Below are 26,751 nucleotides of genomic sequence, written 5' to 3' on the forward strand. Positions count from 1 at the left end.
CATGCGTGCAGTGTAGACAGCTGGCAAGTTTTTGCACAAGAACAGCTGTTCTTGCACAAGAAGCATTCAATGTAGATACAGCCTGAGAGTCTAAATGCCATTGTTTGTCTTGACAGCATAGTTCAATTAAAACATTTTGCTAGTGGTGATTTTACATGAAGGCTACGTCTACACTGGCATGATTTTCTGGAAATGCTTTTAACAGAAAAGTTTTCCGTTAAAAGCATTTTCGGAAAAGAGCATCTAGATTGGCACGGACGCTTTTCCACAAAAGCACTTTTTGCGGAAAAGTGTCCGTGCCAATCTAGACGCGCTTTTGCGCAAAAAAGCCCCGATCGCCATTTTAGCCATCGGGGCTTTTTTGCGCAAAACAATACTGTGCTGTCTACACTGGCCCTCTTGCACAAATGATTTGCGCAAAAGGGCTTTTGCCCGAACGAACACAGCATAGTATTTCCGCAAGAACACTGATAATCTTACATGAGATCGTCAGTGTTCTTGCGGAAATTCAAGTGGCCAGTGTAGACAGCTGGCAAGTTTTTCCGCAAAAGCAGATGATTTTGCGGAAAAACTTGCCAGTCTAGACACAGCCAAAGTGTAACAGGCTGTTGAGGGGAAGACTGTGTGGACAGTAAATCTTTACTCTTCCGTAAGCCACTGATGTTGGAAAGCAGGGTTTATTATCCTCACACATTTCCCTGGGCAACTTCTTATAGTTTTCCCATTGCATTGTGTTTTAAATAGCTGCTTTGTTAATACTTCCCATTACATCAACTTGTGTGCCATGTCAGGCTGCCAGTTCTGAAAGGCAGGCAGACGGGCAAGCCCTTTTGATGGCTGACCAATGCTTTGGGGGAACCGACTTGTGAGTTCTGACAGATACTCAGGGTCAGGGGTTTTGGTGGGATCTGAGTACTGCTCCCCAAGAGATTAATGTAACTGATTCCGTTACCAGAGAGCACTTGCTGAGTGCATCATTTTCCCTTTCCTCTTCCAAAGAAAAGAATGTGGATTTGTGAACCTTGAACTAAAATGAGGGAGGGAAGAAATGCAAACTTTAAATGAAAGGCAGCTATTGCAAAGAAATAGTGCTGGAAGTTTGCAAATTAAACATTCTGTTAATCTTGTTTTCCATTTCGACTCACTGTCCCTTAGGATGTGGAATCCTACCATTCCTTATGGAGTTCTTGAGTACCTTCAACAGCTGGACTCCAGAATCAGTTTGCTGTAGTCTCAGCTGATCTTGTCAAGGTAGCTGAACTATTTCATTTTATTTTTTAACCCTGTAATCTGGACACTCTGGGAGTGGGAAAGCACAGTAGTTCTCAAAAGGCATGATCTGATCAGAGATGGCATGGTCATATCTAGTCATTGTTTCCATTTTTCCCTTTTCAAACTAATTTGTGGCTGGGAGGTAATATGGATTCTGTAAATATTAATCCTAGGTGGTTTCTATGAAAGCCAAAAGACATTGCTGATACTGTGCTATAGTCCTTACAATAAATGCTTTATTCAAAATCATGCTGTAGGAAGCATGTACGCTACTAGCCAAGCATAATATATGTAGCATCTTCTATTCACACCCCCTGTACAGGCAGTCTCTGGGTTACACGGATCCGACTTATGTCGGATCCGTACTTACGAACGGGGCTTTTCTCGCCCCGGAGGACGCGGGCGGCGGGACCACCCAGACGCGTCGCGGTCCCGCCTCCCGCGTCCTCCGGGGCGAGAAAAGCTGCTCCGCGTCTCCCTGGTCTGCTGGGGGGGGGGGAGGGGAGGAGCCAGCAGACCAGGGAGACGCGGAGCAGCTTTTCTCGCCCCGGAGGACGCGGGAGGCGGGACCGCGACGCGTCTGGGTGGTCCCGCCGCCCGCGTCCTCCGGGGCGAGAAAAGCCCCATTCGTAAGTACGGATCCGACATAAGTACGACATAAGCAGACCAGGGAGACGCGGAGCAAAGCCGCAGAGGACGTGGGCGGCGGGACTGCACAGATGCGCCGTGGTCCCGCTACCCGGGTGGGGACACCTGGGATCACACTTGGGGACACCTGGGGTAGAGCTGCTGGAGTGCTGCCGGGTTGGTCCCCGCAGCGCCAAGGTGCGGTGCTGCGGGGACCTACCCGGCAGCGCCCCAGATGCTCTGTCCCAGGCGTCCAGATTCAGCTGCTGTTGAAACTGATCAGCGGCTGATTCCAGGAAGCCCGGGGCAGAGAAACTCTGCCTCAGGCTTCCTGTAGTCAGCCGCTGGTCAGTTTCAGCAGTGGCTGAATCTGGACGCCAGTTCCAACTTACGAACAAATTCAACTTAAGAACAAACCTACAGTCTCTATCTTGTACGTAACCCGGGGACTGCCTGTATCCTATTACTAGATACTGTGTCTTTAATTTTTTTTCAGATCCTGTAAATCAAGACTGGCTCTCAAGTGTATGAAGTTTGCAGGCTCTGATTCTACTGTTTACCCAGATCTCTGGCAATAAAATTCCAGGCCATTTCAGCACTGTGTAAACCTGATCCTGATCTTTCATACACTGAATTAAATCAGAACTATAACCCCACTGAAGTCAATGTCGCTAGCACCAGTATGAGCAGGATACTTTTGATTTCACGAAGATGAACAGTGGTTATCAAGCTAAAGGGCACAGAACTGATATTGTGCTCTCATAATTTTCACAGGTAACCTTAAGATGAGGTGAAAACATTACTGACTTTCCCTGTCTTCTTTGTTGCATTACGAATGAAGAAAAAAAATCTAACAACTTCACTAGCTTTCCTGAGAGGTACAGAATGGAAAATTCCATTGGAATGTCAGACGACAGTTCAAATCAGTAGATAATGAGGTCCTGATGCTCCTACTTAAGCAGGTTCGTTCAAATGCTATTGAAACTGACTGAATCAGCTCCCCTGAACAAGCCATTAAGAATTATGAAGCTTCACAAGTGTAAAGAAGATCAAGCTACAGTGGCTACTGTTACAAATTAACAAGGTGTTCGTCCATCATGTAGAATTCTATAATAACCATATTTCCCACACCGTGCGAAGGAATGGAGTCTGTGGGAACTGCGGTGGAGACCTGTGGATAAAGTGATTCTTTTCATGATGCCCTCTGTATCTGAAAATGCAGTTGGCATGGTGAGTTTGAACTATCAAGGCCCACTACTGGAGCTTTTTCACATGCAAATCTCCATTGTAAGCATAATAGCAAGATTGCTCAGCTTAAAGATAGCTATATTGACATGGGGCATTCAAATCCTGGCATATTTACAGTCCTTTAGATTTACAGGTGACACTTGTTAGCATTTTTGTCAAATGTTACACTAATCACATCTGTTATGATACTGTTGCTTTCATATGGTCTTTCACCCAAATCTGTTACTTGCTTATTGTCGATGTAAATCCCTTTTAAATAAGAAGACAGAAGAGAAAATATTACAAGGAAGGGAGAAATTAAAGATAGAAAATGTGAATGATTTTTAACAATAAGATCTTCACAGAAACACATGTACATTTAAATGGATTTAATCTGTTTTGCACAGATATCCTGAAAAATGTGTGGAAATATGCAATTGGCTTTTTCATTTAAATGAGATCTGAAAACTGACATATCTGAATAAATGAGAAGTTTGTTTGAACTTACTGTGGGAAATTCTCAGAGGTGTAGCCATTCTAATCTGTAACTTTAAAAACACTTAGTCTCTAAGGTGCCACAGGACTACTCATTGTTTGTATTGTGGTAAAGTTATAGAAAAACCTGCAGGCACAAATCATTAACATAAAATACATGTCAAATTACACACAATGCTTTTGTGAAGCGAAATGATTGAAACTGAAAGTTTTGATTATGAAAGCAAAGATGTATCCTATTCATGTTTATGGACTGGATTCATGGGTCTATGATCTCTTGTACTTCAAAACAGGAACATGGAAATAAGACTATTCAACCAACACAACTTCTACATGAAGGCGATGTCTACACTGCTGATATTTTTTCAGAAAAATATACGCAAATTGTGAACTGCAATTTGTGTATCTTTTTCCAATTCTTTTTTCAGAAGACACTTTTCTGACATTCGGCCCATCTACACTGGGCCAAATGTTGGGGAAAAAACCCCTTTTTCAGAACATCTCGTCTTCCTCGTAAAACAAGGTTTACAGGGATGCTGAAAAAATGCATCTGCTTTTCTGAAATTTTTTTTGGAAAAGCAGATGCCTACCTTGGATATGGCAGAGTTTTTCCGGGATACTAGAGTATCCTGGAAAAACTCTGCAGTCTAGACATAGCTGAAATCACAGCTTCGCATTGTTTCATGGACCACTTTTATAGAGTCTTGAAGAACAAGGCATGCTAGAAAAGCCATTTTCAGTGTATCAGCATATGTTTAGCTATTAGGCTCTGTATTTAATGATCCAAATCCTGATCCTATGGAATTCAGTGGCAAGATGTCAGTTACCTGTGTATTTCAGTTTGACCCTATGTCATTGGACGGTTTTTATGGTTTTCTAGAGACAGTGTGTCAGGACAAGCAAAGTGGTTTCCTGTGCATTTAGGGACTATATATGGGAGAAATTAGATTAAACAAGAGAATTTGAGGGCTCACTTCTGTACTTCAAAAATTGGAAGGCTAGATACTTGCACCTCATTCTGGTGTTGCAAAGTAGCTCAAAGCTAGCTCATCCAGCTACTTGAAAATTTCCCCTTGGTAAGAGGAAACCCAGAATGGCATTAAGACTCTGCACCATACAAATTATAGGGCCCAAATTACAGCTGCACTCCAGCTATTCCTAGTTGCAGAAACTGCCCCTGGAGATCAAAGGCTTCTCTAATTTCATCTGAGGACCAGTCCTTTGCAGGCCCCAAATTCTAGACAGGTCACAGTGCCACACAGTTACCCAACTGGGCCAATGATTCTCATTGGAATAGTTTTCCCACACTGTCGCACATTGGTTGGCTGATACTAGCCATGTACAAGACATTTTAGGCAATCTATCTTCCTGTTGAACTTGAAAAGTTAGTGAAATGGTCACTAATCCCGTCTCTGCTGACATCGTGCTTATATAGTCACATTCCTTTGTCTAAAGTCAACCCACCTTGATATGAGCTTTCATGTTCTTTCCAATAACTTATGCCTTTCTGCTGACGTCTCTCTGGTTCCAGAATCTCTTCAGAGGCAATGAGACAAAGACCAAATAAAGAAAAGAGGTAAGGGAAGATTGAACCAGCTTTCAAAAGAGGACTGGAAGATGGGAGATCAGCTAAATGGAGGAAATAGTAAGAGGGAGACAGGTCAGAGGGCAGAGGAACAAGCAATCCAGCAGATCATTTTTATAATTAGAAAAGGAGACATTTTCTTCACTTTGTGCCAGGCTTTTTGACTCCTGTCAGGATTGAAGGAAAACTCTGAAAAAAAACTCTCCGTTGCCCCTTCATGACTAGTTTTGCAGTCTTTGGACAACTCCTGTGTGTTAAATTCCCACCAATATCTTCGGAAATTCTGTGGCAGACGTGGGCCTTATAAGTTATCTTTTCTTAACTAAGTTGTGCCACAGAGCAACGGATGCTATTTTAGGGCCATATTTTGCAGCCCCTAGCCACAGCAAGTTATGGAACAATCTTACTAAACTGAATGTATGGAGCTGTTTCACTGGACTGTATAAAATAGTTCTAAACTGCACTGGTATTCCTTTAATGAGTTTGAGTGATGTAAAGATAATGTATAGTTTGTATAAACTCAGATGCAATTGGTGTGTGTATTCTGTTTGTAAACATTTAAAATGAAATAAAAATATACATGCGTATATAAAAATATATTTGCTAAATAGTTTTAATGTTTTGTTTGAAAGTTACTCAACTACCTCCTGCTTCCCAGTTGCAAAATCAGACTCTATCACCTCAGCTAATGGAAAGCTGAGCATTGTTTAAACTCTGTTAAAAATTGGGGTCTAAATCCATGTAGGGAACAATCCTGGCAAAAGGAGGGATGAGAACCTAATAAGTATTTCACTTGCTTTACTATCAATGAAAAAAAGTGACCCAGACAGAGATTGCATCTTAAAGTGGTGTCCATTTGTTCAAGAACTCCGAAATGGTAAGAACTAGGACCACAAAATTTGGTATACAGCTTCCTATTATTGTAACTTAAATAAGGTCAGAGTTTGGTTGTGCCAGAATAATGGGATGTGCATGGAATTTGATTGTTTTTCATAGAATGGAAAGGTAGGGGGTCTGGTAGGAGGGACAGTTGTACTGCAGAATCACCAAGGGGAGAAGCAAAGGGACCAAGACAGCTATAACCCCATTGTGCCAGCAGGGGACAGGAGTGGAGAAAGGGACAGCTACCTATTATATATTTCAGAGAGTTTGTGTGTCTGTCACCCTCACCTGGCTATATCCGCTGCAGCTGCAGAGGCCATGGATAGGCACTTTTCACCTGGCCCCAAGCTGCTGTGGTAAAAGAGGGCTGGGGGGGTTGTCTTCTCTCTCTGGGGCAACCTGCACACTGGACGCCTGGTCCCTAACCCCACCCTAGAACAATGATTTAAATGAAGAAAAATAAAACTTGCTTGAGTTAAGGACCTGATCAAAGTCACGTAAGTCTTCTAGATTTTAAAATATAGTAAAAATAGCTCTGCTACTTTCATTTAATGTATTCTTTGTCTTCTATAAAAGCTAGATTTTAGTAGCTAAAGACTTCTAAACATGGAACATGGAGTTGGTTTAGGAAAGTTTGATTTCTAGAAAGTACACTAAATTCCTTTGTGTAAATGAAAACAGAATGACCCCCAGCAAACTGATTGCATACTTTTTAATGGCAAGAGGTCAGTCTCAATGTATTGCTTTTACATGTGTACATAACTTGAATTGAAACACTGTGCAAAGTATCCTATTAAATTATTAATACTCTAGATTTACATTGGATTAGCTCTAGCTACCCTACTGTAAGACTCTGAAAATTAAAAACAAAAAAATATCCACACCTTACAAAACGATCCCTTTCTATAGGACTGTTTTGAACAGAATTTAAGTTGCAGTAAATTTATAATATATGCAAACTGACTTTCTGAACTAACAGCCAGTGAAGTTTTCAACGTGTCCTGCTTTGAACTTAGATTGCTTATTGGGGTAACAGGTTTACTCAAAAGTTTATCAAATCCAAGTAAAGACTTTGTTTAAAGTATTGAGACACCACTTTTTAAAATGTCCAGAATTACCTAAAGAGGCCCGGTGCTGCAAAAGACTCACTACAGTTAGTGTAACAATGCTGATCCATGAATCATGGGGAAAAGTCACAGCAGAAACATTCTGATGCTGCTAAGCCACCTTGTCTTGTCCATTTTGTCTCCAATTCGTTCCTTTTCATTTGAACATTCAAGGCCACAGTTTCTTGTCCCACAAATCCAGTCTTGGCATATTTTCAAGTGTGCAACAAACCTATTTAAAAGAAAAATGGAGTATTATGGCTGCATTAACTCATTAGTCCCCCGGCTCCCCAATGATTTGGGTTTAATCTAGGAAGCACTAAGTAGTGAAGAATAGCATGCAAAAAATCCCAAAGTAGACATTTTTCAGGTGAATATTATTTATGGTTTTTTTAAATTTTTGCTTTGTTTTAAGGTTGAGACTGTTGGTTGTGAATCCTAGGCCAGTTAAACAAATAAAGGTCTGAACCAACTCCCTCACTGAAGTCAATGCCACTCTTCAGATCCCCATGTCAGTGTGCTGGGTTAGGTGCTTATGATAATTCTAACGATTATGCATGTCCAAAATTCATGGGAGAAGACACATGGTGTTATCATTTTAAATGTAATTGGATGGCTCTCCTGAAATTCAGCGTAAATTCATAAACAAAAGGGGTTTTTTAGACAAAAATAGGTTGCTGTTGCCACTGTATAACATGCAAAGTTCAAGCAATTCTTGCCCCAAAGTTCTTGAGCAAAAGTGGATCAAATTCTTGTGTTGTTCAGTGTCATTATTTGAAGCGGCCAGAGTTTTCTTTGACAACTTCCATAACTGTTTGTTAGATACATGTAATCAAACATTCTTTACACACTAAAATTCATTATTGCTGATGTTTGATAATAGCTAACAGTTGTCCCAACAGTTGTAGATTAAACATTTTCTCCAAGATACGACACTCAGAAGGCAGGCCGCAGTTTCTGAATGGAGTCAGACTGTGAAATTAAACAGCGGGTGAAAAACCTAAGTGCATCACTTGTCCTTCAGTGGGGGTGTGTTTAGACTACACCTCTCTGCTGACAGAGAGATGTAGATTAGGCACATCGAAATTGTAATGAAGTGGGGATTTAAATATCCTGTGCTTCATTAGCATAAAAATGGCTGTCACTTTTTTCTGGCATGCAGCTTTCTCGGAGAAAAGCAGCAGTCTAGACGCTGATCTTTCGAAAAATAAAACCTTTTTTGAAAGATCCCTTATCCCTCGTAAAATGAGGTTTCCAGGATCTTATTCTTAATCTTAATGTAAGAACAACACTGTGCCCAAGAACAGGTTTGACAAGATCCCCTGCCCTGAAAAATTTCAGCATACTGATAAGTACAACTTGTAGGCTATGTCTACACTGGCATGATTTTCCGAAAATGCTTTTAACAGAAAAGTTTTCCGTTAAAAGCATTTTTGGAAAAGCGTGTCTAGATTGGCAGGACGCTTTTCTGCAAAAGCATTTTTTGCGGAAAAGCGTCTGTGGCCAATCTAGACGCGCTTTTCCGCAAAAAAGCCCTTATCGCCATTTTCGCGATTGGGGCTTTTTTTGCGGAAAACACTACTATGCTGTCTACGCTGGCCCTTTTGCGCAAAAGTCTTTCGGAAAAAGACTTTTGCCGGAACGGGAGCAGCACAGTATTTTCGCAAGAACACTGACGATCTTACATGAGATCGTCAGTGTTCTTGCGGAAATTCAAGTGGCCAGTGTAGACAGCTGGCAAGTTTTTCCACAAAATCATCTGATTTTGTGGAAAAACTGCCAGTCTAGACACAGCCGTAGTGAAAACATAAACAGAAGTTGTGGATAGTGATCAAGAGTTGAATGCAAGGTATGTGTTTCAGTCAGACAGACACAGGCTGTGACTCATTTCCCTGTCCTGTTAGTAGGGGGCACATGGGAGGGTTGATTTCAATAACACTCACTAATCTCCTGTGCATCCACCCACCTGCCTCACACTGGGGAAGCAGCAGCAGCAGCCCCAATCCCCACTCCCACCCACTAAAAAAGAGGAAGTGAGTGCATCTTTTGAGCCAGCAAGGGAAGCAGGAGGACAGGACCGACTGTTGATGGGGCGGCATAATTTAAAGCCTCCCCCAACAAGTATCATAACCCCTCCTCAGCTGGTAGCCCAGCCCTCCTCCTTAGTTTCCCTATGGGGCATTTGGGGGGGAAGGACAAGGGGACGGGGAGTGTGGAGCCAGACACCTGCATAGCAGGGTTGCTCCAAATCCCAGCCAGCCAGAATGTAGAGAGAAGCTGCACGTGCGCGCGCGCGCACACGCACACACACACACACACACACAAACACACACTCATGCTCTCAATGTCTATGTCTAGACTACGGTCTATTTTTGAAAAAGGATACGCAAATTCTGTGGGAATTTGCATATCCTCTTCTGATCTCACTTTCAAAAGAGGATCTTTTGAAAGTGAAAGTAATCTGGATGCAGTTTTTTTGGGGGAAAAAACCCTTTTTTGAAAAAATTTTCCACCCAAAAAAATGCATCCAGACTACTTTCACTTTCAAAAGTGAGATTGGAAGAATATTTGCAAATTCCCGCTGAATTTGCATGTAAAAAAACCTGTAGTTTAGACATACCCCAACCTCAGCCAGCCAGAACACAAAGAGAAACTGCGCGCGCGCATACTCCTTCAATCCCCACAAAACTCAGCCACCCACCCTGAGCTTCTTCCAGCACAGCCTGCCCCACCCTCTTCCCACATGACTTCTATGGAGACCCTTTGTCCCAGAGAGAATGGGGAGTGCCCCCCCCTCGGGGACCCACACCACGACTGCTCCCACCAGAGCACAGGAGTTAACTGAAATGAGTGAGTGAGTGAGTGCCTCTGTTCCCCCTTACCCTGGCTGAGCTGACTGGCCCCAGATAAGGTCATGTGAGACTATTCACGTGCACACCCATCAGCACGTCACCCTGGGGTTGCCCAGGTCTAGGGCCAACAGTGCTCCTTTCTGTTTATGTAGTATGAGGCATGGGGATCGGGTGCTAGGATGGGGGTATGTGTGCCAGTCTAGACGCAGCCCTGGTGGTTTGACTTTCCCAGTGCCCATAAGTGATCACTACATACAACTTTCCAGAACTGCTTGTGAAGGGAATCAAAACATCTCTGCTTGCAAGCAAGTGTTCACAGTTAGGCCTCATTTACACTATAGAGGAAGATAGAATTAGGTCTTGTAGCCTACAAACCTATACACTCTCCTAAACATTCGCACTATTAGGGTATGTCTAACTGTATGGCTCCGTCGACAGAACCATGTAGATTTGTTTGTTCGGCAAAGGGAAATGAAGCCTCGATTTAAATAATCGCGGCTTCATTTAAATTTAAATGGCTACCGCGCTGAGCCAACAAACAGGTGATCACCTGTTTGTCGGCTCAGCGCGGCAGCCATTTAAATTTAAACGAAGCTGCGATTATTTAAATCGAGGCTTCATTTCCCTTTGTCGATCAGCCTAATCTACATGGCTCCATTGATGGAGCCATGTAGTTTAGACACACCCTAATATTCTAGCTGTAGTGCAAGGGGCTACAGGGATTCGATACTGCAAAAGCTGACATTAGCAGGAGTGTAAATTAGTTATAAGTAAGGGTTAATATATCTTAGAAGTTTGGAATGATTTATAGTGAAACTTTCCAGTTATCTCAGGTACAACACAAACAGCTAGACTGGGGTGTTGAGATGTGAGTCAGTATCTTGTGAGACATCTAAAAAGGTATTAAAATAGAATGACCCAGCAAAATTGAATATCCTGCTTTATCAAGAAAACAGGGGCGAAGTGTAACTTGTGGTATTTCTTGGTACTTGACCGCAAGTTCCCTTTTTGCCCTCTTTGGAGAATTTGTCCACAAGGGCATCCAGTGACCTTTCATGCATATTCAAAAGGATGTTCTAATTTAATTGTCCAATCAAATATGTGCACCCACAAAAATCTCAGGGTGCAGAAATCTGTTTTGGCCTTGAGAGGTTGGCTAAAGGTGATACAAAAAGGGCTGTAAGACCCCATAGCAGTTGTGGTGCAGCAGAATTCTCCTCTTCACTGGGGATTCTCTTCCTCACCAAGGATTCTTCTTCCTCCAAACTTTTCCTTAAGAGTACTAGTACCCTTTTCTAAGTTTCCTCTGCTATCACACTGTGACAGGGTGAGACCACAGAGGACCCTCTGGGGCTCCTCACAGAGTGCTGACAAGGTCACTGCCACTCGCCTTGCCACTCACTGAGACTTCTCATCGCTCTGTCCTCTGCTCCAGCTCCACTGGTCTTCCCCAGCCAAGGCCCCGAGCTGAGATCCCTGTCCCCGCAAGAAGCAGTACAGACACTGAACCTCTTCAGGTCCAAGGAGAGTGCATTTTAGGGCCCAGTTTCCTGGGATAACACTCCCCAAATGGGATCAAACCCCAAAGAATTAGGTAAGGCACCTTTAACAATGAAAGGGGGAATGGGGGACACACTGGTCACTTCCACAGATGATAATTATTTACACTGGGTTTGAGAGAAAATAAAAATGATTTTATTAAGTACAAGCAGTAGGATTTAAGTGGTAATAAGCGAGAACAGGCAGAGCAAAGTAGGTTACAAATCAAAAGAAACAAAAGCACTTAGCTAATTCTACACTGAAACCTAAGTATAAACTTTTTCAAACTCACCCTAAATCCTCTTTTCCAGCTGCCCCTCCAAACCAGGACAGTCTCCCTACCCGGGGTCTTCGGTTCCATCCTTCAGATGCAGCTCAGCCAAAAGACCAAAGACCCCTCCCTTCCTATTCTTTTTAAAGAATTCCCATATTTTATGGGGAGTCACCTGGCCACTCCCTACCTACCACTGCTAAGCCTTACAGACAAAAGACTATTTGCATACAACTGCCCAGACACCACAGCCTCTCTTGATGACTTTCATTCACGGATTTAAAAATCATAAAGCATTCCCTATTCCATGGCTACCTCTAGACTGCCCCCTCTTGCACAAGAGAATACGTAAATGAGGCAAAGCCGTGAATATTACATGGCTCGTTTTGTGCAAAACTCCCTCTTGCATGAGAGCCGTTCTTCCTGAAAAAATGTGGCAGAACGGCTCTTGCACAAGAGGGGGGTTTTGCGCAAAAAGGAGCTGTGCAGACAGCTCCTTTTTGCGCAAAAGCCCCTTGCGCAAAAATGGTGGCTCATTAACTATGCAAATGAGGCACAGCGATAGTCACCGCTTTGCTTCATTTGCATATTCTCTTGAGCAAGAGAGGGCAGTTTAGACATAGCCTAAACGTCTAATTTTACACACAAGAATGATACATACACCAAAATAAGATAAATAGAATCAGCGGATCATGACATGAAGATTGATAGGTCACATGAAATAATTTGCTCAAAGCACCCATGAGTTATGTATATTCGTGTCCATTGGTGGTGGTGGTGGGGTCCATCACACATACTCCTTCACCTTTCACTGAGCTCCTCATTCCACCAGTGGAAGGAGGCTCCCCTCACTCCTTAAGGACTCCAGGAGGGTACATGTGAGCATGGTGGTATATTAGGTAATTGTAATTGTATATTACTAGGTAATTACAATTGTATAATCAGGCTTCATTTATATTACCACCTTGGGTGTTCAAATCCATTTATGTGATTGTTGCCATGGGCTTTGTAATGTTTGTAATTTTAATACCTATTGTAATAAAAATTGCTTTGTTTTGGTACCACCCATAGTGTATGATTGCTGCGGTTCCCGAAACCTGCCTCCAGAGATAGAGTTTATAGCTCTTCACCTCAGTGACCAGGGTTGAGAACAAACCTTGCAACTTTCTAGTCAGATTGGTGAGCCTACCCAAACCCAAAATCACAGGCAACAAACTCCAGCTTCGTTAATTACATAGCTGGAATTGACGTATTTGATATCCAGTTTTCACACCATCCATCGCCCCTTACTTCTTGTGAGGAGCAGGAGTACTGGCACTGATGGGGGTGCCCTCTGAGTTCAATTTAGCAGGTCTTCACTAGACATGCTAAATTGAATTCTGGAAGATTGACCAGTGTCAATCTTCCGCATAGTGAATACATGGCCTCAGGGTACAGGTCCCATTTCTCCAGGATGCCCAAAAGTGGTAAACCCCAACATAACAGATACCATACTCAAATCTAGAGCCTTTTTGTTCCCTTCTATCTGCCTTTCCTCCCACAATAAAATGCCTTGGAAGGAACTTAAAAAGTTAGTTGGGGTGGAGTGTGGCTCATCATAACAAAAGGGTGTTTCTCAAGACCTGATAATCCCGCCAGGAGGTTCCAGACTGCAGTCCATCTCTCATTAGGCTTGGCTCATTAGACCTTCCTTTCTTTTATTTAATATTTCAGTCTTCACCGAGAAGTGTGAAGGAATGCCTAACATAGTGCATGCTAGTGGGAAGGGAGTAGGTTTAGAAGATAAAATAAAAAAAGAACAAGTTAAAAATCACCTAGAAAAGTTAGATGCCTGCAAGTCACCAGGGCCTGATGAAATGCATCCTAGACTACTCAAGGAGCTGATAGAGGCAGTATCTGAGCCTCTAGCTATCATCTTTTGAAAATCATGGGAGACAGAAGAGATTCCAGAAGACTGGAAAAGGGCAAATATAGTGCCCATTTACAAAAAAAAGGAAATAAGAACAACCCAGAAAACTACAGACCAGTTAGTTTAACTTCCGTGCCAGGGAAGATAATGGAGCAGGTAATTAAGGAAATCATCTGTAAACACTTGGAAGGTGGCAAGGTGATAGGGAACAGCCAGTATGGATTTGTAAAGAACAGATCTGATAGCTTTCTTTGATAGGATAACGAGTCTTGTGGATAAGGGAGAGCAGTGGATGTGGTATACCTAGACTTTAGTAAGGCATTTAATACGGTCTCACATGATATGCTTATCAATAAACTAGGCAAATACAACTTAGATGGGGCTTCTATAAGGTGGGTGCATAACTGGCTGGGTAACTATGCTGGTAGTCAGAGAGTAGTTATTAATGGTTTACAATCCTGCTGGAAAGGTATAACAAGTGGGGTTCCGCAGGGGTCTCTTTTGGGACCGGCTCTCTTCAATATCTTCATCACCGATTTAGATATTGGCATAGAAAGTATGCTTATTAAGTTTGCAGATGATACCAAATTGGAGAAATGGTCTGAGGTAAACAGGATGAAGCTTAACAAAGACAAATGCAAAGTGCTCCACTTAGGAAGGAACAATCAGTTTCATACATACAGAATGGGAAGCGACTGTCTAGGAAGGAGTATGGCAGAAAGGGATCTAAGGGTGAACCACAAGCTGAATATGAGTCAGCAGTGTGACGCTGTTGCAAAGAAAGCAAGCATGATTCTGGGATGCATTAACAGGTGTATTATGAGCAAGACACGATGGCTGTGTCTACACTGGCATGAATTTCCGGAACTGCTTAAAACGGAATACTATTCCGTTTTCAGTTTTTCCGGAAAAGGAGCGTCTACATTGGCAGGCTGCTTTTCCGGAAAAGCCCTTTTTCTGGAAAAGCGTCTGTGGCCAATGTAGATGTGCTTTTCCGGAAAAGAGCCCCGATCGCCATTTTCGCGATCAGGGCTTTTTTCCGGAAAAGACTACTGGGCTGTCTACACTGGCCCTTTTCCGGAACAGTGTTCCGGAATAAGGACTTATGCCCGAGAGGGAGCAGAATAGTTTTTCCGGAATAGCGGCTGATTTTGTACAGTAGAGCGTCGTTGCTTTTCCAGAAATTCAAGGGCCAGTGTAGACAGCTCGCAGCTTATTCCGGAAAAGCGGACACAGCCAAGTAAACACAGCCAAGAAGTCATTCTTCCACTCTACTCTGTGCTAGTTAGGCCTCAGTTGGAGTATTGTGTTCAGTTCTGGGCACCGCATTTCAAGAAGGGTGTGGAGAAATTGGAGAGGGTCCAGAGAAGAGCAACAAGAATGATGAAAGGTCTAGAGAACATGACCTATGAAGGAAGGCTGAAAGAATTGGGTTTGTTTAGTTTAGTAAAGAGAAGACTGGGGGGGGGGGGGGCAATAAAGCAGTTTTCAGGTATCTAAAAGGGTGTCATAAGGAGGAGGGAGAAAACTTGTTCAGCTTGGCCTCTGAGGATAGAACGAGAAGCAATGGGCTTAAACTGCAGCAAGGGAGGTTTAGGTTGGACATTAGGAAAAAGTTCCTAACTGTCAGAGTAGTCAGACACTGGAATAAATTGCCTAGGGAGGTTGTGGAATCTCCATCTGTGGAGATATTTAAGAGTAGGTTAGATAAATGTCTATCAGGGATGGTCTAGACAGTATTTGGTCCTGCCATGAGGGCAGGGGACTGGACTCGATGATCTCTCGAGGTCCCTTCCAGTCCTAGTATTCCATGATTCTATGATTGATCAGTCTAGGGTAAATGTTATATGATTAACTTGATTATTATCACTGATTGTATAATGGTTTAATCACACATCTATATTTCACATAACCTCAAACTTCCATTTGTCTTTTTCACTTTTATTGCTGGACCTGCCAAGAAACTGTTATGGAAATCAGTAACACTGCAGGACAAGCAGGCTACATCTAGACTGGCATGATTTTCCACAAATGCTTTTAATGGAAAAGTTTTTCCGTTAAAAGCATTTGCGGAAAAAAGCGTCTAGATTGGCACGGATGCTTTTGCGCAAAAGCACTTTCGTCATTTTCGCCATCAGGGCTTTTTTGCACAAAACAGTTTTTAGCTGTCTACACTGGCCCTCTTGCACAAATACATTTGTGCAAGAGGGCTTTTTCCCGAACGGGAGCATCATAATATTTGCGCAAGAACACTGACAATCTTACATTAGATCGTCAGTGCTCTTGCACAAATTCAAAGCAGCTAGTGTAGACAGTTGGCAAGTTTTTCCACAAAAACAACTGCTTTTGCGGAAAAACTTGCCAGTCTAGACGCAGCCACTGGGTGCGTCTAGACTGGCAAGATTTTGCACAAAAGCAGCCACTTTTGCGTAAAAACTTGCCAGCTGTCTACACTGGCCGGTTGAATTTACGCAAGAGCACTGACTTTGTAATGTACAAAATCAGTGTTTCTTGCGCAAATACTTTCACACTCCCACTCGGGAAAAAGCCCTCTTGCGCAAGAATACTTGTGCAAGAGGTCCAGTGTAGAAAGGGAAGAACTGTTTTGCGCAAAAAAGCCCCGATGGCTAAAATGACGATCGGGGCTTTCTTGCACAAAATCCCGTCTAGACTGGCCACGGATGCTTTTGCGCAAAAGTATCCGTGCCAATCTAGACGTGCTTTTGCGGAAATACTTTTAACGGAAAAACTTTTCCGTTAAAAGTATTTGCGCAAAATCATGCCAGTCTAGACGCAGCTGCAGTGTTTAGTTTTAGTGACAAAAATAAATACATCAGTAAGTCATGCACCAGTCTTGTTTCATATTCTCCTGATTTATTCCATCTGAACTGCCTTTCTTAGGTCAATGTGTCAGAAGAGTTATTAAAGGGTGATTTACTATCATAGCTACAGGTAAAACCTGCCCTTACTTGGTGAGGGTAAAACCTGCCCTCGTCTCTAGAAGGATTTTGGGAAGTGATGCAAGGAGTTCGTCAGATACTGAAATACCATAGTGATGAATGAAAGATTTAAAATAACCCCATAGTACGGCAGAGAGCTCAGTTCTATGTGGGACTGGAGTCTTTGTACAGCTGTGTGCCAAAGAGGTGTGTGCATGCATAAAAGGTTAGGCATGGAACTAAAAGATCCATTGCTAGGAAGATTTTCTGCAAGCAGAAACAGGGATTTCAGGACTCTATGGCTACATTTAGATTGCAGGCTTCTTTCGGAATAAGCTTTTCTGGAAGAGATCTGCTGGAAAAACTTTTTTTGAAAGAGAGCATCTACACAGCAAAAGCGCATCAAAAAAGTGATCTGCTTTTTCTAAAGCTAGTGTCCACATTGATTGGACACTATCTCGCATATAAGGCCACCTAGTTCAGCAGTTGCCTCTGAGTGCGATTGCCTAAACCTAGCTGAGAGATGTGCTTACAGGGACCCCTCCGGACAGCTGTTTCTCTGTTTCTGCTGCATGCTTACCTACCTCTCTGAGGGACAGCAAAGCTTTAGCAGTACCTGCTTTGGTTGCCCAGCTTTTTTGGATGCCACAGCTTTTTCCTTTGTGCCACAGAGCCAGGGCTGCCCCATGGTATGCGAAGACCCCACATGGCCATCCTGCAGTTTCTGCAGCAGTCTGTGCAGGCTGTCTTCATGGCCCTCCACGAGATCAACACTGAGCTCATTCTTGAAACCCTCTCCCTGTGTGCAGGAGCAAGACCCATGCAACCGCACCCCACAATGGAGAGAGAGTTCGGGAGGCTGGACACCAGTTCTGACTGGTGGGTCCAGGTGGTCATGGAGGAGTGGGACAAACAGCAGTGGCTCCAAAACCTCCATATGCAGAAGGCCACCTTTTTGGAGCTGTGCCACTGGCTCACCCCTGCCCTCAGATGACACAAGACCCACCTATGGCCCGCCATCCTCCCGGAAAAGTAGGTCACAATTTCTGTCTGGAAGCTCGCAACCCCAGACAGCTACCGGTCAGTGGGCAACCAGTTTGGCATGGGAAAGTCCACCATCGGGGTCCCTCCCATGGAGATAAGGCACTCTCAGGCTGTCTCCTGCAGGTTGTGAGGGCCATCAACTCCATCCTGCCACACAGGGCCATCTGCCTGGGAGACCTGAACCCGATCATCGCTGCATTTGCTGCCCTGGGGTTCCTGAACTGTGGTGGAGAGATCAATGGAACCCATATTCCACTCTGCACACCATAACATCAAGAAGCCCAGTATATTGAGGGCTACTTCTCAGTGGTGCTGCAGGCCCTGGTTGACCACTGAGGACAGTTTAGTGACATTTTTGTCAGGTGGTCGGGAAGGGCACACGACGCCCACGTATTTCGTCACTCCAGCCTCTACAGGAAGCTGGAGGCTATCTTGTCCCACCGTGACTTTGCGGTTGGGGACGTGCAGATGTCACTGTGCATCATGGGGATGTGGCCTACCCCCGATGCCCTGGCTGATGAAGCCTTACCCTGGCAGGGACCAATTTCACTCCCACCTCAGATGGACGAGGATGCAGGTGGAGTGTATCTTCGGCCGCCTCAGGTACCTCCTAACTTGCTTCAACGTGGGGGAGCACAACATCCCCACGGTCATCTTGGCGTGTTGTGTCTTCCACAACATTGTGGAGAGAAAGGGGGAGGCTTCTTACCTAGGTGGGGGGCAGAGGCCAGCCGTGAAGGCAGACCCTTTGAGCAGTTGCAGACAGCTGCCATCCACCAGGCCCATCAGTTGGGGGTGTGCAGCCGGTACGCCCTAAGGAAGAGTTTCTCTACGGGACCCCAGTAACTCTCTCTAGGGCCTCCCCACTAGAGGCCTGGGCCTTGCTCCATCCCTTTCCCACCACATCCTCCCCCTTCCCCCCTTCCCTGAACTCTGAATAAAGACACCTGTTTGGATTTCAACAGAATGAACTTTGTATTTATCTTTCATTAAAAAAACTGGGGTGGGGGGGCTCTCCAGGCTGGGAGCAGTTTGGGGGGTATCTGTAAGTGCCACTTCGGGTGCGGGGACCTCGGCAAACTTGGGGTTGGCTGGGTCCAGGGGTGTAGGCAGGGGGGTAGGTGCTGGAGCGGGGTCAGTGATGGCAGAGGAGGCAGGGAGAGGGGGCATGGACATTTCTTGGGGAGGGAGCATGGGCATTGCTTGGGGAGGGAGCAGAGGCATTGCTTGGGGGGCAGAGGCAGGGGGAATGGTAGGCAGGAGTTGTGATAGACAGGAGCAGTGACAGCAGCTGGGTGTGATATTGTTTCGCGCACGATAGCACACGTTATTTCCCTGCCACATGAGCTGGTCCCACATGCACCTCTGTCACTCAGCGTCCTCCCGGACCTTCTGCGCCAGGGTCTGCTGCATGTCACAGAGGACACCCACATTCTGCCTCATGAGGCCTGCCCCTTCATCATGGCTGGTCAGGCTATGGAGAATAAAAAGAGGGAGAGGCAATCAGTCATCCATGCAGACACTGCCCCTGAGGCCGTGCCCTCCTCTGTGAGCAGCGACCAACAGTCCTCGGGCCAGAGGAGGGGGATGACCCAGGAGCGAGGCCATAAGTGGCCTGCACAGCAGGCCCTGCCTCACAGGGGCCCCAAGGTGCCGATGGAACAATGTTGCATGCTCCATCCCCCCCCCCTCCCATGGACAAGCAGGCAAGGGAAGTGTCCAGCCACAGTGGGATCCTATGGGCAGCAGAGAAGCCTGGAGCAGCCTGGCCCTTCCTAGGGCCCACACATACACCTGCACTTCACAGCACTGTACGCTGGAGCAGGTGGGGCCTCGCGTGTGCAGGCATGCCTGTGTGCAGCACTCCCCGGTCTGCATGGGGTTGTGCCTGTGCCCTTGTGCCTAGCTTGCTTCCACTCATGCCAGGAGGGCATCCCCCTGCCCGCCGGGGCCAGACGTGTGTGTGGCCTCCCCTGAGCCTGGAACAAGATCCCAGGCATGCTCTGGGGCTGCCTGCTGAGTCCATGTGGTGCACAGTAACACTGCACATAGTTCTACATGCATGGATTGCAGCACGATGTCCAGCCCGAGCAGGCCAAGTGACAATTTCCCACCTCTCCTGCCCTGTATGTGTGACAAACTGAGAACACTCACCTGAAGATCCCTCCCTGGCATCAGATGATGCCTGCGACACGTCCAGGTTTACAGCTACCAGCTCCAGGAACACCGTGACAGTTGTAGCTGTGTCATCCTCCTCCTCCCTCTGCTGTCCCTCATACTGCCCCTCCTCTGTGACCTTCGGCCGGGTGATGACAGATGTCTTGAGTCCAGAATTGACTACCATGGGAGGTGAAAGGGCTTCCCCACCTCCCAGGATCCAGTGCAGCTCATGGAAGTAGTGGCAGGAGTAGGGCCCTCGCTTAGCCCTGGCAGAGCTCCTTCACACTCGGGACCTGTTCTAAGGTCCGGGGTGGGTGTCCCCATTCTACCAGGGCCTTGACCATGTACCCATAAATGTCAGTGTTTGGAGTGGAGATCCTGTAGGGTCTCCTTTCTCCCTCCCCTATCCACCCCAGCTCGAGGAGGGACAGGATCTGCGCTCCAGACCACGAGGTTGCCCGCTGCTTAGTACTCCTTGGTAGGACCAGGGAGCCCTGTCATGCTCCCTGCAAGGGCCAGGGAGGTCTTAGGGGCCTTGTGGCTCGGCCATTGCTCAGAATGCCTGTGGCAGGGAGAGCCGTGCAGTCAGGTGCTGCTCCCAGGGCTGGCTTCCTGCCTCAAGGCTTGTCCAGGATGTCTGCAGCTTTAAGAGGGGCCAGGAGACAGGAACTATATAATTGTGATTACTTTGGACAGAGTGGCCACTAGGACATCTGTGTTATTTCCTGGATGCCTCTTCTTTTGAAAGAAAAGCCCTCTTCCCCGTCCACTTCCGAAGAGCTCTTTCGGAAAAGGCATTCTTCCTCGTAGAAAGAGGTTTAACACCGTCGGAACAACCCTTCTGTTTTTGTTGAAACAGCGCGATTGCAGTGTGGACATAAGTGTTTTCGGAAAAATGGCCATTTTTCAAAAAAAACTCTGCAGACTAGACATACCCTATCTCAGCCATTATGCAGGTATACACTTTCTAGAGCAATCCTCCAGGGGACAAGTCTTCTCCCTTCATGAAAAAATCACCACCTTAATTCTGCAGAGATGATGTCCTTATAAGAAACCATAATTATCAATTCAAGGAAGCTATATTTCACATTCACAGGAGATGGAAGAGCAGTACTAGGAAGCATGGTTGTTTTGGGGGGTTGTTTTTGTTTTTTGGGGGTGGGGGCGGTTGGTCTAGTGCTGAGTTTTCTTTCATAGGAATGAGTTAAAGAGAAATCATGAACTGGTCAACTACTATATATGTGAGAGAGTTGGTCTACCTATGCACCTGTATGTCTGTGTGTTCAAGAACGCCTCCTAAACAGTAAGAGCAAAGACCACCAAAATTGGTATACAGCTTCCTCTTATCATAAAGTAAGCATTGGGTTGTGTGAGGAAAATGGGATGTGTTTAGAATGAGATTGCTTTTCAGAAAACCATACAGAAAAGAGAGAGAATCACCTAGCAAGTAAAAGGAGCTGGCTGAGGGTGCCCCCCTCCATCTGGGACTGCCCTAGTCCCAAGCCTCCCATCCCCTGGGTGCCCTTTATAGGAGGCAGGCAGTATATCCGCCCCCCCCCCCAATTTGTACAGGAACATTGTTGGCTGTTCCCCTTCATCAGGGAGCACGGGGTAAGTGCACAGTTTGCTGCGTTCCTCAATCTGGCTGGGGAGTGCAGAAGACAAACTTGAACCTGCCCTAGCCAGGGGACATGCACTACTCCCACGTCTACGCCCACTGGAGCTGCAGTGGCCATAGAGAGGCGCTTCTCATCTGGCCCCAAGCTGCTGTGGTGAGACAGGGCTGGGGCAGTCTTCTCTCCCATGGCCAGCCTGCATATTGAACCCTTCATTCCCGGCCCCAACCCAGAGCAATGATTCAAATGAAGCATGTCCATTTTAATTTTATTTTCAAAAAAAAAAAAAACCCCAAATTACTTGAGCTAAGAACCTGAGCAACATCAGGTAAATCTTTTAGCTCTGGTCTACACTGGAACTTTATTTCAAAATAATACCCCCCAGATCAAATTTATAAGCAGAACATCAACACTATCAAGCCTGTTACTTCTGTTATTCCACAGGCTGTAGAATTCGAAATCTGTACTCCTGCTTTTCATCAGGAGTAATGCTAATTCCAAACTAGTTGAAATAATGGTACTGTAGATGCTCTAGTGCTGCTATTCCAAAATAATTACTCCCCAGAATAATTCCAACTAATTACTCCCCAGTGCTTCCTGGGGCTCTAAGTCCAAGGAAGCACATTCACAATAATAGAGCCTACCTCAGACTAATTTTGACGCTTCCCTGTAGTGTGGACACACAAGTCCAAATTTGTTAAATTGGGAGTTAAGTCAAATTTAGTAATTTTGAAATACTTTCCTAGTGTATACATGACCTTAGTGAGCAATAAAGAAAAATTGATGGAAGCCTGTGACCTGTCCATAACTTCTACTAAAAACATCCATTACAATATGGATGGGGAGAAGGCTCCAGCACCCATTGCTGCTGGGGATTTAAAGTCACCTGACCCCTGCAGCAGAGGGACAACTGCTGGTTCCCCACATGACTTGTGGAAGCTGGGCATCTATGGGGGGCTACCAAAGTACACAACAGGGCTCCCTAACGAATGTTTCAAATATAGCTTAAAAAACAACAATAGACTAGTAGCACCTTAAAGACTAACAAAACATCAACTACACAAACTTTCAAATACAGCTATTAGGATGCTAGACCAAGTTAGAAGTTACTGGCAAATGTTAAATGGTGTGTCCATGATAGAATTGACCACCATCTTCAGGTATTGCCTCTCTTCAGTTGCTTAAAAAAATGTAATTTGAACTTAAGCATTAGTATTAGAAAACAAAAGGAGGCAAATCTTGTCTAGATCTTATAGATGCAGCCATGATACTCACTACAAAAACACTGGTAAGCATATAATGGTTCAGCAGCTAAAGCATAATTCCAGTATTTTTAAAAAGTCATGCTATTTTTGTTAATTCTGTCTTTGAAGTTGCTCTTCCTCCCAGGTCATAGCAATGCAGAGGAAATAAGGTGCCTTTATTTGGTTTCCAGCACTGCATTCCTCCCAATTCCTGACAGAACTCTGAAAGAAAGGGAGAGTTTAGAATTGGGCATGCCTGGGCTACTCTGTTCAAACCACCACGCAGCCTCTTTTTTTTTTTTTCCCCAGTCTGAAAGTTTTATTTTGGTAAGGTCAGATTTTTAAGCCTGCCAACATCCACCAAATGGCGGGATTTTTATTTGGTAAGACCTATTTGAGATCTTCGACAGAATGGTTAGTCTCTGCACCTAACTGGCTCTGTAAAGTGTATAATGTGTACATTTGAAAGGCTAAATTCTGACCAGTTTTTCACTACTTGTCCATCTCAGTTAAATGAGAAATTGACCTTCCCAGATCAGGATCTCCATGGATTTCCAAAACCTGAAATGTGTCTCTCTACAGACTGAACACAACTGCTCATTTGTATAAACTACTTCTTTATTGTTTTACAGAATACTCTATCTGGGTATGTCTACACTACGAAGTTAATTTGAACTAACGGACATTAGTTCGAATTAACTTTCATAGGCGCTACACTAGCGCTCCGCTAGTTCAAACTTAATTCGAACTAGCGGAGCGCTTAGTTCGAACTAGGTAAACCTCATTGTACGAGGACTAAGCCTAGTTCGAACTTACTAGTTGGAATTAAGGGCTGTGTAGCCCCTTAATTCGAACTAGTGGGAGGCTAGCCCTCCCCAGATTTCCCTGGTGGCCACTCTGGGCACCACCAGGGAAACTCGTCTGCCCTCCTCCCGGCCCCAGAGCCCTTAAAGGGGCACAGGCTGGCTACGGTGCCCGTGCCAGGTGCAAGCCTGCCAGCACCCAGCCAGCAGACCCTGCACCTGGCACGCCATGAGCCAGCCACCCGATGCCCCCCAGCCCTCCGCCTCTTCCCGGGACCAGGCTGGCGGCTCTCGGGTGCCTGGCCAGGACTGCAAAAGGCGGGCACCTGCCTGGTCTAGTGCAGCCATTGTGGACCTCATCCACGAACACCACACTAGGCACAGGAAAGTGGCCATCTAGGGCAGGATAGCTGCCAGCCTGGCCACCCAGGAGCAGGTTTGCATGAAAATCAAGGTGGTCCACTGAGACCCCCGACCCTGAGCTTAGAATGGCCGTACTGGGTCAGACCAAAGGTCCATCTAGTCCAGTAGCCTGTCTGCCGACAGCAGCCAACCCTAAGTACCCTGGAGGGGATGGACCAAAGACAGTGACCAAGCCATTTGTCTCGTGCCATCCATCTCCAGCCTTCCACAAACTTCGGGCAGGGACACCATTTCTACCCCCTGGCTAATACCACTCCATGGACCCATCCTCCATGACTTGATCTCACTTCTCTTTAAACTCTGTTCTAGTTCTAGCCTTCACAGCCTCCTGCAGCAAGGAGTTCCACAGGTTGACTCTTTGCTTTGTGAAGAAGAACTTTCTGTTACTAGTTTGAAGCCTGCTACCCATTCCTTTCCTTTGGTGTCCTCTAGTCCTTCTATTATGGGAACTAATGGAGAACTTTTCTTTATGCACCCTCTCCACACCACTCTTGCTTTTATAGACCTCTATCATATCCCCCCTCCATCTCCTCTTCTCTAAGCTGAAAAGTCCCAGTCTCTTTAGCCTCTCTTCATATGGGACCTGTTCCCTGATCATTTTAGTTGCCCTCCCCTCTCCCAGCCTCTCTCTTCCCCTCTCCCACCTCTTTTTCCCAGCCTCCCCCAGTTTTGTTCAATAAAGAGAGATTCTATTTTTGAACACACGTTTTCTTTATTTTGTACATCAGGAAGGGGGGCTAGGGAAGGGTAAGTGGAAGGAGGTGAGGGAGGAATGGGGTACGCGCCCCCGATGGGGAGGACTGGGCTGGCTCTGCGGGCTTCTCAGGGTGGAAGTTCTCCTGCAGCCCCCCGATTGCCCCCTCCCCCCGGATGGCAGCCTGTGGCAAGTGCAGCGGGGGTGATGGCCGAGTGCTTTGATGTTCCGCGTGTGGGCACTCAGGGCACTCCAAGCCAGGACTGCTTTGCAAGCGGGGCACCCCTGAGAACTGTCTGTCCGGGGTGGGGGTCGGGTCCCTTTAAGCACAGCCCTCGGCTAGCCTAAGACAGCAGCTCCATGCTCTAAGTCCTCATCTGGTGCCCTGCCGGCACTGCTTCCGGCCATCCTTAACCTCTGTTCAGGGTCCACTCTGTGTGGACATACTAGTTAGAATTAGCAAAACACTAATTCGAACTAGTTTTTAAGTCTAGATGCACTAATTTGAATTAGCTTAGTTCGAATTAACTAATTCGAATTAAGTTAGTTCGAATTAGCGCTGTAGTGTAGACATACCCTCTGACACCAAGAAATAGGAGTAATATCTGGAAAAATGTACAGGCTGTCCACTGCAGGCAGCTGGATACCTTCAAAGGAGACCCTAGAAAATGCCCCGCTCAGATGCCTTTTCTAAAGGAAGTGGCAGGCAACTCACCTAAACTTTCATGCCCACAAAGAGAAAATTATTTTGTGACAATGTTGAGCTCCTTAAAATGAAAAAAAAAATCTAGCCATATCTGTGCAGTGATTGCTGGGTTTCCCAAATAAACCTGCTCCATTGCTACAAAGATTCAAATCCTTGTGTGGCAAAAGAGACAAAAGATCTAAACTGACCAAATCAACAGACTACATGTCTGTAAACTTGCTTCTTCTAGTTTAGAACATACTGGTTGCCATCTGAAATGGAATATGAATATAATCATTCTCTAAGGGTACGTCTAGACTAAATGCCTCTGGCGACAGAGGCATGTAGATTAGAATACCCGGCATAGGAAAATGATGCGGCGATTTAAATAATCGCCACTTCATTTAAATTTACATGGCTGCCGCGCTGAGCCGATCAGCTGTTTGTCGGCTCAGCGCGGTAGTCTGAACATTCCGCGGTCGACATCAAAGGTATTTGTCGACCTCCCAGGTATGCCTCATCCCAGGATTATTTAAATCGCCGCTTCATGTTCCTATGCCAGGTAGTCTAATCTACATGCGTCTGTCACCAGAGGCATGTAGTCTAGATGTACCCTGAAATAAATGATGTCTTTATTCAAAGGATTAGACTGGATTAATTCCTTTATTCCCTTGACAATATGGATGTTATACCTTGGGCAATGGCCCTTGTACCCAAGCTGTATTCAAGTTCAACCTCTCTAGTCCAGCACTTTCTGGTCTGGCAACATCTGTGATCTGGCATGATTTTAGTTAGCCGGATGTCTACTTATCATGGGTGTGACCAAGTTTCCTGTGGTTCCATAACGTTTACCACCACCACTCCTGGCTCTCAATGTTCTGTGCTGTTATTTAGCTCTAATTTACCCCTAAAAGCCCCATTAAGCAGTGGTAGTGATGGTAATACTGCTAGACAATATTGACCTCCCGTGGTTCAGCAAATTCTCTGGTTCAGGTCTGGTCAGGCCCAGAGGGTGCCGGATTAGAGAGGTTCAACCTGTATTTGCTTAGCAAAGGACTCTAACACAATAAATTCCTTAAATAGATTGGCTTTTAAAATCACTTGTACTCTAGTGCTATTAATAGATGAAAATGCTCAAGCATTTTTAGCCTAAACTCAATCTCCATTAATTTCCTCTGCCTCATTTACCTTTGATTCATATTAACAATAACTTTTGGAAAGCTCATAAATATGCAACTGAATTTGTTCTTGCTAGAAAATCTCTTGGGGCCAGGTGACAAACCAGCACAAGGTAATGTTTGCTAGACTGTAGCTCCTGTCCAGTCCAATCAATCTGATTTTGTCTTCAGATTCTATTTATGGCAGATTTCCTAGTAGC

At 45.2% G+C, this 26,751-nt stretch overlaps 2 protein-coding genes across 7 annotated transcripts in view; one reads left to right on the forward strand and one right to left on the reverse strand.

The window, feature by feature from the left end:
• Nucleotides 1-5,728, forward strand: part of CIITA (class II major histocompatibility complex transactivator) — an 89,615-nt gene extending 83,887 nt beyond the window's left edge. For 2 of the 6 annotated variants that reach the window (XM_025183390.3, XM_075899296.2), the window contains 2 exons: nucleotides 1,156-1,251; nucleotides 2,396-5,728. In XM_025183390.3, the coding sequence (XP_025039175.2) occupies nucleotides 1,156-1,231 (76 nt within the window). In that variant the 3' untranslated portion in view covers nucleotides 1,232-1,251; nucleotides 2,396-5,728. The remainder of the gene's footprint in view (nucleotides 1-1,155; nucleotides 1,252-2,395) is intronic. The other 4 variants (XM_075899297.2, XM_075899298.2, XR_012896117.2 and 1 more) reach the window with 3 other exon arrangements.
• Nucleotides 5,729-6,783: 1,055 nt separating this feature from the next.
• DEXI (Dexi homolog) overlaps nucleotides 6,784-26,751 on the reverse strand; it is a 37,695-nt gene continuing 17,727 nt past the window's right edge. The window contains exon 2 of the mRNA XM_006120650.5: nucleotides 6,784-7,426. The gene's annotated coding sequence lies outside the window, so the exon portion shown is untranslated. The remainder of the gene's footprint in view (nucleotides 7,427-26,751) is intronic.

Source organism: Pelodiscus sinensis, chromosome 15, assembly GCF_052426305.1.
Source record: "Pelodiscus sinensis isolate ZL-2025 chromosome 15, ASM5242630v1, whole genome shotgun sequence".
NCBI lineage: Eukaryota > Metazoa > Chordata > Testudines > Trionychidae > Pelodiscus > Pelodiscus sinensis.